At 35.5% G+C, this 15,806-nt stretch overlaps 1 protein-coding gene across 1 annotated transcript; it reads left to right on the top strand.

Annotated features, from left to right (window-relative positions):
• The first annotated feature begins 11,445 nt into the window (after positions 1 to 11,445).
• LOC135072229 (uncharacterized) lies at positions 11,446 to 14,053 on the top strand. Its single transcript, XM_063966173.1, has 3 exons — positions 11,446 to 11,941; positions 12,400 to 12,615; positions 13,340 to 14,053. The coding sequence occupies exons 1-3, from the start codon at positions 11,510 to 11,512 to the stop codon at positions 13,472 to 13,474; spliced, it is 783 nt and encodes a 260-aa protein (XP_063822243.1). The 5' UTR covers positions 11,446 to 11,509; the 3' UTR covers positions 13,475 to 14,053.
• The last annotated feature ends 1,753 nt before the right edge of the window (positions 14,054 to 15,806 follow it).

Below are 15,806 nucleotides of genomic sequence, written 5' to 3'. Positions count from 1 at the left end.
AGCCCATCGTATATATCAAAGTTAACACGTTGTTCTATCTGGTAATCAAACAGGCCACCCAACCGTGAACATTCGCCTCCAGGCGTATGCAACAGCCATTCATCTGTATAACACAGTTTATGTCGAAATATTGTACGCAAACAGCGCTGTAAATCCCTTTCTAGTTGATGAACGGAGTCTACACTGAAATAAATCCTTTGTATGTTGCATTTTCATGTCCAAGCCGTTGAAACCATTTTCAGGAACCTTTTGGCGCAAAGAAGAAACTCGTCAGTCATAGCTATGATAGTATGGAGAACTTAATTCCTTGATTGTAAAATGTATAATCATGTAGATTCAGGGTTAAAGCCTTCTCCATTTACTTTAACTAAAAGGAGTGTCTCAGAATTGTTTTTGATTTGATTGTGCTAGATCGAAATCAATGGCAGATATTAAGACTCCCCGCAGACTAGAGCTGCTAGCTACAGGAAGCTAGAAGATAATTTTGAACTTTTGGGTGTATTAGCAACAGATTTTGACTTGAAATAAAATTACTTGCCCATAAATCTGACGTCAGTTTCCAGACCATACAAAATGTTGAAAAATAAGAAAACTAGAAAACAAAGTTAATCCAAATATTGATTAATAAATTTATCAAAGGACTAATAGTTTAAGCATATTTACTAAGTTCAGGTCCGAAGAAGTTTTGCAACACCAAGCTTTTTAGGTATATCAAAAACAACATAATAACCATCAAATCTACTCCATCCAAATCTGTTGCATTTCCCTAAATACCACATAATATTTGTAACAAATCTTTCGCCACCCTTTTCGGCACTTCGCCACATATCACCATCAGATATCGAGTGCGGTGAGTCAGTGTTCGGATCGGAGCGGTGTAAATCACGGGGCAAATGACATTTTTTCCGGTTTTCGCCCTCTCCACGACTGTCTCGAGAGATAGCTTGGTTTGGTAGAGATAGAAAAAAAGGGTAAAATATTTTTAGAAATTGTTTTGCAAGTTGTTTGCTTTTCTGAAATGAGTTGTTCATTTATGGTGCAAAATCGCCCCTTTTATATACCACAGTGTTTAGCTTAATGTGGTTCTAGTTAATCACTGATGGTTATGCGAATATTGTTAAAAGGGGTTCTTATGCTATGTTGAAATTGTTATTGCTCCATTGGAGCTAGAAAAAATAATTAATATGAAAAGAATATAGAAGGTACCTATTAGGAGAATCATCCGTCAGTTCTGCGTACTATGTGCCCTGCCCTGCCCATTGCCACTTCAGCTTGCTAATCCGTCGGGCTATGTCAGCGACTTTAGTTCATTTACGGATTTCCTCATTTCTGATTCGATCTCGCAAAGATACATCAAGCATAGCCCTCTCCATAGCACGCTGTGCAACTGATAGGAGAATATCTATCTTTACAAAATTGATGATAGCAATACCGTTTTGAGCACTTTAAAAAATCATCTCAATTGATTGATGATGTCAACAACCCAAATCACACCTGGCAAATTTCAATGTACACACGACAGCACATCAGGCTACCCATTTTTGTTGCAAACTCGCCCCTATTACAACTGCACAAGAACCCACAGTGGTTACCTAGACGTGCCGTCGTCTGTACTTGTGTCTCTGTAATCACTTGACACTGGCTAATACTGGTAAGTATGTTATTAAAAAAAACGAAATTTTGATCAGAAACTAATAAAAAGTAAAAAAAAACTATCGTTTTTGATGCAGCCAGTACCTCACGAGGGCGGGGCGGAGTCGGATCATTATTTAGATATTAATCCTCTCCCTCCGGCGCGGTCCTCAGTCCTCATGACGTCTCGACGGGCATTTTAATTAATATGCGAGCTGCGGCTTTGCACGATTGAGGACTTTTTGTAATTACAATCCTTCAAAGATTAAACGAGCCAAAACAGAAATTACGGATATCCTTTGATGGTATCGATTTTAATGCCACACTTGGTATCGAGATCCAAATGGTATCATATAATATATCATGAGACCCCATATAATAACACGCTGTTGTTTTTAAGCTTCAAAAGATCTAAATTAATTTTGAACTAAATCTGGCTTAGCCGTTCCATAAAGGTCTACGCTTAAATTACAAGTTGAATCTAAAAACCTATTTTTGAGGTCTTTTTGAACCCCTTTGCCTAGCATGTAAAATTTTACTTTAAGGATCTTTAAAAGTTATTCCTCTAAATTGTCATAATCGTGTATCATATTATCATACCTAGTTAAATACGAGTGTATTTGGTAAGATTACAAAATTGTTTGTACAATTAGGAAAATTTTCATTCTATTTACCTATGTCAAACCTACGGTATGAATATTGTAACGAAAAGCAAATAAAACTTTACGATAGATTCACCTCAACGTAATTTATAGGGCTAGGTATACCTACTAGGTAATGCTTCAAAGTTGGAGGCCACATAGCCATCCTAGATGTAGGCGCACTGATCTAGGCATTCAGCCTCAAACGTGACTGGAATCGGAAGTCTAGACTCCAGACTGTAGCTATTGTGACGCAAAAGACAAAGGTCGGTGACTGCAGGCAGGTTTATGGCAGGGATGTTATGGATATCCGTAACCGTAACCGAAACTTTCGGATATCCGAAATAAAAAAAATATCCGTAACCATAACCGATTCAAAGGTTTCGGAAAGTTTCGGATGTAGGCAGAGTCAAACAAGTCCCCACGCTGATTTAATGATTGCATTTTGAAGTAGGTAGGTACATGAATTTTTTCCCATAAGCTTTTTTGTGAGACCAAAAGAAGGTGACATGTGCCAAAGAAATCTCCTCTGTACCCATTCTATTTGTTAGGCATGAACTGTGTTGGACAAGTATTGGAATCTACACTATTGCATTCTATACTTAGCACAGATATCCGTACCGTAACCGAAACTTTCGGATATCCGAAATAAAAAAATACCGTAACCGATACGTACGTATCCATAACCGAAACTACATATCCATAACATACCTAGTTTATGGCATGCTTAATATATAATAGACTTACACCTACAAATAAAACCTAACAAACACCTTGGAGTAAAAGTGATAAGAATGCCTAGTAAATTATTAGAAACGCCTTCGAGGAAAAGTTATAATAATCGAGATAAAAATGAAATTCATCTGTTAGAAAATAAAAAATAAGGTGTTCGTGAACCACTGAACCGATTCAGTTTGTGATCCAGGAAAGAACAGGATTATATCCCGATTTTTGAAAGGGCATGCTCGCGCATAATAATAGTCTTTCTGGGACAGATCTAAATTCATACTTGCGAAGTGATCCCTAATTTTTAAGTGACCCTTATGTAAACAAATTCCTGTTATGTGTTACCATTGGGGCCACTTAAAAATTAGGGATTGATGGTGAAAACGGGCATATTATTAAGTCTTTTAAATTAGAATTACTTACGTATACCGTTCCTAATAAAATGTCAAAGATTTTAGAATTCATTAATTGTATGTTTTAGTTTATACTACACAATATCTATATTAGAGATGAAACGGATATCCGGTAACTATCCGGTAGGCCGGATATCCGGCCTAAATTTACTATCCGGCCGGATACCGGATAGTAACTCACTATCCGGCCGGATACCGGATATTAAAAAACTAAGACAATTTCCTATTAATAAAATGAAACACATTAATCTTTGAGGTAAACATCAATAAAATGGCTTATAAGAATGACGGCTTTTATTTAAAGTCCAAAAAGTTACAAAAAAGCCATATTATTAGGCCTTTAAAAAAACTTATTTCTTTTTCTGGACTATTCACTCTAATGACGAATACATAAATAGTAAATATCTGTTAATGACGAAATATTGCCAAATAAAATAGGCGATCTTTTTTCACTGAGATGGTCTGATGTCATGATGCAGTTCAGTCAGATTACGCAGCAAGTTAACTAATTTAATTTTTGACTATTCAATCACACACTCACAATGGCAACTGAAATCGCCCGAATTGATCTGCCCCCTAGACAAGTGGCAAAATCTGACATTCTATTCGGACTGGTTCGATTTTCGAAAGTGTGACTAGTCTAGTCTACTAATCGCGTTCGAAGCACTTGTGCGGCGCTAAACTCGTCACGACATGCAACGACACAATGGGCCAACTATCCGGCCGCCGGATATCCGGCTATCCGGCCGAGCAGCAGGCCGGATATCCGGTATCCGGTATCCGGCCAAACAACTATCCGTTTCATCTCTAATCTATACAGTGTGAGTCACGTTAAAGTGTACATATGAAAATAGATGAAACTAGACCTATTTTTATCGACAAAAAAGAGATCAAAAAATTTTTGAGATTTTTTTTAAATTTTTTATAGATTTTTTTTTCTTCCAATTACTTATTGTAAAGAAAACGTAATAACTTTTAAACTAAGCGGTATATCCTGATAAAATAAAAACAGTAATAATGCTAAATAACAGGCAATACTAAAAAAATACATAAAATACACAAAAAAGGCCAACTAATAATAAAAAATGATACTTTTTGAAAAAAATCTGCTTTTAAATTCGTGTTTTTTTGGTTATTTGATAAATTTCTCAAAAAAATGCCCCCATTAACCGGTGGTTTTTATTACTTTGTATTATTCTCTATCGTATTACCTTCGTAAAACCAAAAATCGCATGTCTCTATCCCTATCACAACGTTTGCAATGATCGTTTGAACAAAGGCCTGCCACAACATTATTCTCCGCTACAGGTAGAGACAATTTTAATTTTAACTAAAATGCTTATTTTACTTCAAAATCTTTTGTGTTTATTTGAAATCTAACTTGTCTTTATCAAAATTACAAATCTAGAGCCATTTTCAGTTTCGTTGTTAACGAAGCGTTGAATGGCGCGCCCGGAGAGGCTTAGTTCAAACGATCATAGCAAATGTTGTGATAGGGATAGAGACATGCAATTTTTGGTTTTACAAAGGTAATACGATAGAGAATAATACAAAGTAATAAAAACTACCTGTTATGGGGGCATTTTTTGGAGAAATTTATCAAATAACCAAAAAAAACACGAAATTAAATGCAGATTTTTTTCAAAAAATATCATTTTTTATTATTTGTTGGCCTTTTTTGTGTATTTTATGTATTTTTTTAGTATTGCCTGTTATTTAGAATTATTACTGTTTTTATTTTATCAGGATAACGTAAGTGCGCCTATTAACGACCCCCCAAAATTTGTATCCTATTACCGCCCTATTTTTCTTTCTTTCATAAAAGACATAATAACAGGTTCCAGAAAACACGTTACCTAAAAAATATCTAGATATGTTTATTGACTATCAAAACGATTAAAGTTTGTGTTCGTAAATAACCAGTAAACGGAGTTATTTGACATTAAATGGGACGCGCCCGCAACGGACGCACTTTTCATACTGACGCGCTCCCAGCTACTTAAGGTGCACCTTGTTATTAATTAGCGATTTTAACACATTTAAAATGAGTATACCAACATGTTTTTGCATGAAAATATTAATTCGTACTTTAGTTTCCTTAATAAACCCTCAATATAGCCCTCTCGCTGTATTTTTGTGGCTTAAATACAATTTTAAATAAGGGCGGTAATAGAAACACTTTTCATAATTTGGTTCCTAATAACGACCCATGGCGTTGTTAGAATTTTGATTAAATTTTTTATTTTAGTATTTATATCTTTAATTACGCATTTAACCTCTACTTTGTTGTCTTGATCGATTCATAAGAATATTTCACATGATTAAATCAATTAACGCCATACGTTAATTGTCATAGGTTTGGCATAAAACTGCAATGAACTTTAAAGAATATCTCTAATAATGTATGACAATAGATTTTATAAAAACCTGTTAAATTCTAATTAGTACCTGTTTGATATAAAATAAAACCTAATAGAAATGATACTTCACTGATCACGTCTTCATTAAAGTAGATATTTTAGCTGGTTACTGTTTATTTTTACGGTCGGTAATAGAATAAAGTAATATTCATACTTAATTCTATTACCGCCTCATAGCTATAACGCCACCTGCGAAGACTTATAAGCCTGTATTTTGTATATAACTAACATTTATGACATGACACCAAACCATTCATGCGTTATCACAACTACTATGTAACTTTTTAAGATCTTTTGGATTAATAAAAAAATAATTATACAGACAGTGTCCAATTGTCCATAGTTTAAATTAAAATACACAATTACACACAATTAAAATCAAAAACATCAGTCAAAAACGAATTAAAAATTATAGTCAAATTAAAAATAAAAATAAAATATTAAATGAAAATTATTTTTTATTAAAACTCAAATATAGTTTAAATAATGACCCCCACTACTCAGTAGAAGACCGGGTATCGCGTAATCAAGTATAATTGAGGAATTTATTATTCTACTATTTCTGCTTGATTATTTATTTATTTTCGAGAAGCGTGCCTTTTCTCTTTTAATAATAAAAAAAAATAACTTGAAAAAAAAAACAAATTTAACTAAAACTAAAAAGCAAAACAAATTTAACTTGAAAAAATCAAGTGGTTCCCGAGCCTCTGAGCGGGAATCGAACCCGTTCCTCTTGGAATATACCCAATTGAAAAGCAATATTCTTAGCGGTCGGTAATAGAAACAGAAAAAACGTTAATAGAAACACACCTCGTCTATAGGTCGGTAATAGAAACAACTGCTTTTTCAGATTAAATTGCTCTTTATTAATTATTGTTTGATCGAATACTCATTATTACTCCTTGAATTCAAAGATTACTTCATCATTGTTATAAATAAATTAAAGTGTCTTTTCTATCACCACGTCTTATATCTAATTTTCTAACGTTTATCCGAAGTCAGCTTAAACTGGCGGTAATAGGCGCATTTACGTTATACCGCTTAGTTTAAAAGTCATTACGTTTTCTTTACATTAAGTAATTGGAAAAAAAAAAATTCTATAAAAAATTTAAAAAAAATCTAAAAAAAAATTTGACCTCTTTTTTGTCGATAAAAATAGGTCTAGTTTCATCTATTTTCACATGTACACTTTAACGTGACTCACACTGTATAGCTACTTATAATAAATCTGTAGAGAGGTCAATTCTGTACATGAAATATATTTTCAAAATAACTACCAGGGGGTGATTAGTGATCGATACTGATGCCAAAAATGCAATCAGTAAAATTTTTGTCTGTCTGTCTGTCTGTCTGTATGTTCCTTATAGAAACAAAAACTACTCGACGGATTTTAACGAAACTTGGTACAATTATTCTTCATACTCCTGGGCAGGTTATAGGATACTTAGGAATTCCCACGGGACCGGGAATTAGCGGGAAAATCTTTTTGTATGAAAAATCTAAACTGCTTAAGTTAGACGCTTGAAATTTGGCATGCAGGTACCTTAGTAAACTTTAAGCTTAGTTACAACAGGATATTGCAAAATTCCCACGGGAACGGGAGTTAGCGGGAAAAAACATTTGTATGAAAAAATCTAAACCGCGTAAGATAGACGCTTGAAATTTGGCATGCAGGTACCTTAGTAAACTTAAAGCTTAGTTACAACAGGATATTGCAAAATTCCCACGGGAACGGGAGTTTGCGGGAAAAAACATTTGTATGAAAAAATCTTAACCGTGTAAGATAGATGAAGGGGGTAAAACGGGATCCACGCGTACGAAGTCGCGGGCGGCCGCTAGTAAAAAATACTATATGGAATTTTATGCAACATTTTGATTTTAACAATAATAAAGCTAAAAGGATAAAAATAGCACATAACAACAGTCTTGGCTAACTAATAATCAGGAAGGCCAAAAAATACCCCTTAATTTTTCACTAATATGAAATAACTAAATAAGCTACTAACAGGTACTAGACTAATGGTTATGAAGAATTGCAGTTTAACTCGTCGTAATAAAAGAGCAGAAATCGATCATTTAGTGAGTCCTATTCCCATACAAATAAAGTTAGAATTTCAGCATCTATCCGATTGCATTGCCGACGCATCAATAATGCATCGCTGTTATGTTCCTATTCGTACGCAGATTTATGACGATGTACATCAGACTATACATTTTCGTTGGAAAGTCGCCCTTATCGCAACTACGTAAGATACCACAGTGTTTACGTTGACGTGCTGTCGACTGTACACTTTAACAAAAACCGCGCTCATGTGTAAGGTCTTATTTGATGAAGCCGCTTTGAAGTCCTGTAGGGTTGACGCAACCAGTTTTACTAACTTGTTTGTGTTCGCAGAATACAATGTCTTGCCAGCTGCGGTTGCAGGTTCGAGTCTCACTGGGGGCAAAAAATTGTGTGATACAAATAGCCCCTTCAGCTAAGCAAATAATAGGTAATGAAAAATGGGTGGGTGGGACCCTCGAAACGGCAGTCCAAATCCAAAGATATTTTCTTCTAGACACCGAACTGGCACATCACGCTAAATAACATGCCATCTTAAATAGTCGTACTAGTGCTTGGTGCCATTTTGGCCATGCCAAATCTGGTCTGTACAACAGCAGGCTATGTTTATTCGACACTTAGGTAATCTGAAGTTTTCAATGCTTCCACCCGTCACACTGAAAATGAAATGCCAGTATAGCCCCCAAATTATGGTCCGGCTATTGAAGCGTGCTCGCTCATCATCAAGTAGGTACATATAAACTTTTTATATAATTCATAGTGATAACGTGAGTTGAAGATGAGCACGCTCAAATCATCAAACCGGGCCTATGTATCTCTCTCATTCCTAGTTGGTACCTACATATTTCTAGTAATAAAACAATCGCAGTTCAAACGTTTCAACCCTGCCAAAGCGTTTTCATATGGTCGGTCAAAAGCGGCGCGTGCCCACATTAGCCGGTCAATTGATCGGCGCAACGCGAGCTGCGCCCGCGCCGACACCGCTAATGTGGAGGTGAGGGATTACTAATGTTTGGCCAAAAAACGTTTCCCAAATTATCACATCGCAAACAACGTTTCGCAAATTTTCATTTGGCAAATTCTCATTTGGCAAAACAACTTATTGCAAACTTTTAATTCGCAAATGTCTTTTTTGGCATATTATTGTTTAGCAAATTATTGTTTGGCAAAGTATGTTTTGCCAAATGTTTCATTTGGCAAAAATATTTCACGATAAACTATTTACAAAACAATTTGATTGGTGCATAGAATGGAATACAAATTAACTTGTGGTTATTATTTTGTTTAGTGGGTAGTTAATATACAATTTTTTCTAAATAAATTTTCATATTTCATTCTTTTTATCGAAATTTCCAAATGATTCATTAACAATAGAGATGATTCTAGCGCTCGGCGGCCGCTGCCGCGGCACGCTTCGCTCGCCTTCGCGCATTAAGGGTCACTGTTCTAACCTAACCTAACCTACTATTTTCTACAATACCTACTTTTTGCAACCATACTATTTTCTGCAATCTCTCTGTTTTACATAAAATTATTGTGAAAACCATGACCATGTGCCTTATGCTTTGATTTGTGGGTAACGGTGGGTACTCGTAAGTATGTGAAGTGTCAATTTGACCAAGCAAATTATTTGGGATATAATATTTGGCAAAATAAAACATTTGCTATATAAACATTTGCCAAGTAAAATTTGGCCAAATGTTAATTTGACCAAATGAATTTGTTGCGAAAAGTACAGTTGCTAAAAGTTTATTTGGGAAATGAAACTTTGGCGATAAGTTGTTTGCGAAGTGAAATTTGGCGAAAAGTAATTTGGCCAAACGGAAGGATACCGGAGGTGAGACGATGTTGGAGGATTAACGCCTTTTGGTCTAGTCATGATTTATGCAAATTATCCGTAAGAAGATTTGCTGAGGGCCACAGTTATTTATTGCATCCATAATGTTACAAAGGTGCTTATGTTACTATTTTAGATACAATTATTATGGAGTGAGTTATGGACCCTGTATGTCGGGTACAGCATTTTAGGAGAAGGGTCGAACTTGAAGACTCTTGAAAGTTATCTTTAATGGAGATCCTAAAGAAGAAGTGTTCAGAAAAAAATTATGAAGTGATATCAAATGCATAATCAAATCGATAGGTACTGTACCTACCTACCTATTCTCGTTAGCCTTTTTGGCCACCGTGTAGGTAAGTAAGATGTTTAAAGAAAATATTGACGGGTCAAATGAAAGGTTTTTTTACAAAGAAAACCTCTAAAAAGGAACCTAATTTTGAATTAAAAAAAATTTTTTAGACCTATTATTGAATTTTGAGTTTAGTTTAAATCCTATGTTTTTTTCCTGGGTCTCTCAAACTTATCTTTTATTACTATAGTTTTTCTCATCCAGATTGATCCATTGTTGATTTTGGGCTCCATCTTTGAATTTGTTTTACTTTTGATTTGATGATCGAATCACCGATTTTCATAAACAGTAAATTTAGGGGTAACCTTCTTCGTTTTAATTTGTACAAGACCCTTTTTGGGGGTGGTGGAGAGAACCTTAAGTTTTTTCAGAAAAATAAAGGTAGATAACAATCTGTCACAATATCTTAACTATACTTTAAGTAACTAGCTATCTAACTTTACTGTTGTCTACACCATCATAACATAACCCACTTATCTTCAAACTAGGTTAACCACAGAGCTTCCTCTGTTAATGTGGTTAATGCGACCTGCTAATTTTCGCTAATCAGTGTTACCAGCTTCTTGCGTTAAACAGAACTACATAATCTACGATTAAACCTACTTTCTGGTTACCAATAAAATTAGTAAAAATCACGTTAATGGATTTGTTAATGTTTCTATAATAAAAAGTGATAATACATTCGTTTTCGTAAAGATTTAGGTAATTCGAGCCAAAATAGTAGGAGTGTGTTGTGTCACTGTGTGCCTATATGGCACAAAAATATTTTATAACAAAAACCTGAAGTAATGTAATAATAATATAATAATATGTAATGTATATGTCACCGTAACATTGTGAATTCCGTCAGATTATAATCTGACGTAGTTAGATTACAATCTAACCTACCTAACCTAACCTACTGTTAGTTTACAATCTTACGCGTTATATTATAAACTGACGGAGTTCTCAATTTCGCGTTGACATATACATTATTATTTCTTTGTATTGTAATTATTGTAAATGAGAGAATCTGTGAGTGAAGAGGACGCCTAGATGTTTGTTACTTTTTCACGCAAGAACTACTGAACACTGGACGAAACCACGGGAAAAAGCTCGTAAGCTTAGTAACAACCCCTGCTAAATTCTCCCGCAGAAAGACCAATTTATTATGCCACCACTTTTAGTGGAAAATTAATTACACTGGCAACACTAGCGCTAATGTGGTTAAGTTTGCACTTTTGCTGCGCATTTAGCGTGAACTTAGCGCGCGTTGCCAGCCCTCGCGAAGCGCGTGTTGCGCGTGCGAGATTCGAGCGCGACGTTGCCGCTCTGCCCGACACCGGTGTCGCGCTCTCTGCCGCCTCGCCCCTCAGTCTCGCTAGAGCGACCTCGAGAGCGCACCGATTCATTAACGCTCTGTGACGCAACGCGACACACGAATCTCACAATGGACTCGAATTCAAACTCGTCGGAGATGTGTTGGCCGAAATTAGAACTAGATATGGAGACAGAAAGAGAGAAACGTGACAAGATTACTTGGAACTCCGAAAACACCATACGATTGATTGAGGTTCTGGAAAAGGATTGCCGCGAGCTGTGGGATGTGAGACACCCGCTAAACAGGGACAGAATATCGAGACAATCGAAGCACGAGTATTTGGCTTGTATGTTTGGGACTACAGCTGAAGAAATAAGCAGGAAAATTCATAATTTGAGGACGCAGTTGAACAATGAGTTGAGAAAAATAAAGCGTCGTCAGTCGTCAGGGTGCCCGGAGGGGGGCGCGGGGGGAAGCGGCTGGGAGTATTTTGATGCCCTCTCTTTCCTCGTCAAGGAGCCGATCGCGATGGAAGACAACATCGAAGGAGTCAATTTAGCGGTTTGTTTTCAATTCATCAGTTATTGTTTTTGAGTAAACCGTTGGTACAACTTTGACTTGAAAGTCCTTTAACTTGGAGCGTATTTCTTGCTGGTATTATTGGCATTAACTTGAAGCGCTTTTTTAAGGTTATTTTATAACCGCGTCGTAGGTTGAGCGAGCGTTAAACTACCTGCGTTCTTTCAAATTATTTTTAACATCATTTATTTTGGTTGTTTATTTTTGCGTATTTTTGGTTGTTTATTAATCCAAGTAAGTATCCTTACCTACGGATTTACATAATTAATTTACACTTACACAGTTTAAGTTTTACAAAGACGAAACTATCTACCTAAATCTTTTAGAAGTTATCCCAATGTTATTATTCAAACCATTAATGAACAAGCATGAGTATTTTTTAAGGAACGAACCAACTTACGATTCCCTTTTTTGCACATTTTAACGAGCATTTTTTACAGCTCGCCGAATTCCAAGCTGATGAAGAAGAAGAATTTGGGATTGCTGCTCGAGCAGCGGCCATGGAGTCTGGCAGCCCCCCCGCCAGGCCTCGTGGTAGGCTGCGCGTGGCGGCGTCTGCGCCCCCTCCGTTGCCCCCAAGTGCCCACCCGCTAATGACGTGGCCCGAAGAAGCCGTGCCCAGGCTGAGACCAGGCATCAGCTCTGACGAGTGTCAGGTATGTTGTTGGTTACCTTTATAGCAGATTGACACATTTTTCAGCAGATTGACTCTTGGAGGCTTGGGATTGGGACTAATCAGGACTGAGAAACCTTACTGAGTAACAATAAAACGCTAACTTCTAGTACTAACTTACCTAATCGTAAAAGGAAAGTGAATATGAGGAATCGAGGTAGTTTCTCTAAATCTGTTTTTGTTTCTGTACACTAACCAACACAAACTCCTCAGTATAATAGAATATTATTATCGTCACTGTATCCAACTAAATGAAATAAGAAATAACGCAGTTTCGCAAATAAATGATTTCTTTGCTAAAACAAAAATTGGCGGCCGCTTGGGACCGTATTTAGAATTTTCCAATACTTTCTAAGTCTCGCTCATAATATAAAAGTGTCGCACAAATATTCCGATATCATTTTTATAGAAAAAGCTGTAAGTTTGATATACGTAAGTCACGGCGCAATAACGTAATAACATCGCACGGCAATAATGCGAGTACACTTAAGCCTTTGTGACAGAGTCACCATTAGTGTCACAAGAACACGATGTTACTTTTCTTTACATTTTGAGAAGCTTAAAGGCATCCCGAAGGTACCCCTATAACATTTTGTGACAGCTTATCAACACTAAAAAATAATTCCCAAAATGCGTAGCGTTGGCATTTGAAGCTCTAAAAAGTCGTAGTGTTGAATTTTGAACTTCTATTCTTTTCGTATACTTAGATATTCGGCGACTTCGTAGCCTCGGAACTGCGCACCCTGCGATCTGACGAGTCTCGGAAGAAGCTCAAGCGCATGATTCAGAAGGCGATCCTGCAAGTTGGAGAGGAGGAAGACGTCAACATCATCTCCGGATAGCGGCGTCGAAGTCTCTCGGCCAACTCCTCGGAGTAAGGTTGAGGGGCTTTTCCTTCTAAGAATCACGCGCATTCTCACATTGTAGACTGTAACTACTTATAAGATCCTCACGGTATTCTCGAAATCTGTAATTTAGACTTTAGTTAGAGTTTAGACTATCTTAATCTTACTACTTAAATATTTCGTAAGTCTTTTGCTCCACACGGTATTCTTGAAATGTGGATTTTAGAGTTTTAGACTAACATAGCCTTACTACTTAAGTATATTTCCCAAACTCTCGCGAAAAAAGGTAACAGCGTTGTCTATGTATCGGCAGTTGAAGATAAGACAGTTGCTCTGTGGTTGCGGATTATAGGGAAACTCGATCCTCTTTAGACCAGATTATCACCGTCCATCAGGTGAGTGAGTGGTGTAGGTCAAGAATTTCCCCGTTGTGGATAACAAAAACAGACTTCATATTTTATTAAATTGTGAATTCGCTCAAATTTAATCTACTCGTAGTTTATGCATAGAATTTTATATTGTGTGAGTCTCAATATAATTGAATTCGTATCAAGTTTTCTAGACTTAAGGTCTAAGTTTTCTAGACTTAAGACTAGGTCGAATTCTAGATTTAAGAAAGCTGCGTGAGTGATTGTAAGTGATTTTATTAAAGGTATCGTTCAATTAAGTATTTTAACATTTTTAACCGCCTGAAATTATGTAATGCATCTTTGAAATAATTCGAATTCTACCGAATGCCGGTATTATTATAATGAATAATATAATGATTGACTTAATTAATAATAATAGCATTATCGTAATTTGATCAAATCTCTTTATTTTTATATTGTTTTCAAAATACTATAACGTAAGAATAGTAATACTATAGTGATAACGTGTGTATTACTTATTAATAATATTCAATGTATAGCATGTAATAATATTCAATCTCAATGTCTTTTATATTCTGTGATTGCTGTTCTAATACTACTTTCATAAATGTATATTATGAGTATTTTAAAATATCTTTTATGACTTGTAGTAGGTACACCTAAATATTAGTATCTTTTTAAAAATGTGATTATTTTTAAATTTTCTATCTTTATAAAGACGTAAACATAGATAAATTAACCCTTTCTGAAACATTATCGTAGTAGCTACATACAGACGAATTCTGTTGCAAAATCGAATCTATTACAATAACTATAAGAGCCGTATGTTACCTTGATGTACCGTCGTCCGTATGTAGGATTTTCTGATAAATAAGTGTCTATATTTGAAAATATATCTAATTCAATGAATCTGATGTATTATTTTCCTCAATGTTTGTAAGACATCTCCTCAACTCCTAAAATCACCTTCAACTAACTAAAGGTTTTGAATTAAACTAAAGTTTTGGTCTGTGAAACTTCTAAATTCAACAAACGTAGGCGGGAATCTCTTTAGAATAGTAACGGGTATATTAATTCATTTTGGTTTCATAGGCAATCACAACTATTATATCTGTTTCATCAGGACATATTACATGAGCCTTAATTCGATGGGTAAGTATAGTAGTAGAGTGAAGAAAGAGTAGAAAGTAGAAGTGGCTGAAAAACCGCGTGCGTTGAAAAAAAAAGTTAGTGTCTTATTTCCTGTAAAAACTAACTACCAAGAATTTATGCCCATTGAGGTTTAGGAGTACTACTTAGTTGAATTTTTATAGCAGAGCAGAGGTCTTAGTAAGGTATAAAAATACAGATGACATTGCTTATTAAGTAACTTAATATAGATCAAGGTAATTGACATTCATTATAATAATATGAAATTGAAATGAGGTATTGCTGAAATTTTCCAATAAACAGATCAAAAGGGCTCCTATTTATAAGCTTCGCTGAATTTCAATAACCCATTGTAAGGCTTCGTCTACATACTTTAATAAATGATTACTTGAGAAGGTCAAGGGCAAATACTTGATAGAGAATTTGATTCCAAAGTCGAACCGCAATACCTTATCGATTACAGCTTTCTTTCTTTATTGTAAACTTTCCAGACAGATTATTATTAGAGCCTCTATAAAATTATAAGTTACGAGTAGTTCATTGTTACAGATTAATTATTAGATATTATTATTAATAATAAATTTAACTAGCTCTAATTACGGTTAACGGAGTACTGCCGCTTTAGTATTTTTAATTTTATCCTTTTATTGTAAACAAAGAAGCTCAAAGTTGCACAGCGTGCTATGGAAAGGGCTATATGCTCGGTGCTGGATGCAAGCCGCTACCAACCGTGGGATGTGGAAGTCATTGGGGGAAGCCTATGTTCAGCAGTGGACGTCCTGTGGCTGAAAATTAAATGATGATTGTAA

Source organism: Ostrinia nubilalis, chromosome 5, assembly GCF_963855985.1.
Source record: "Ostrinia nubilalis chromosome 5, ilOstNubi1.1, whole genome shotgun sequence".
Classification (NCBI taxonomy): domain Eukaryota; kingdom Metazoa; phylum Arthropoda; class Insecta; order Lepidoptera; family Crambidae; genus Ostrinia; species Ostrinia nubilalis.
The sequence above is the reverse complement of the archived record's forward strand: the minus strand, read 5'-3'. Positions and strand labels throughout refer to the sequence as shown.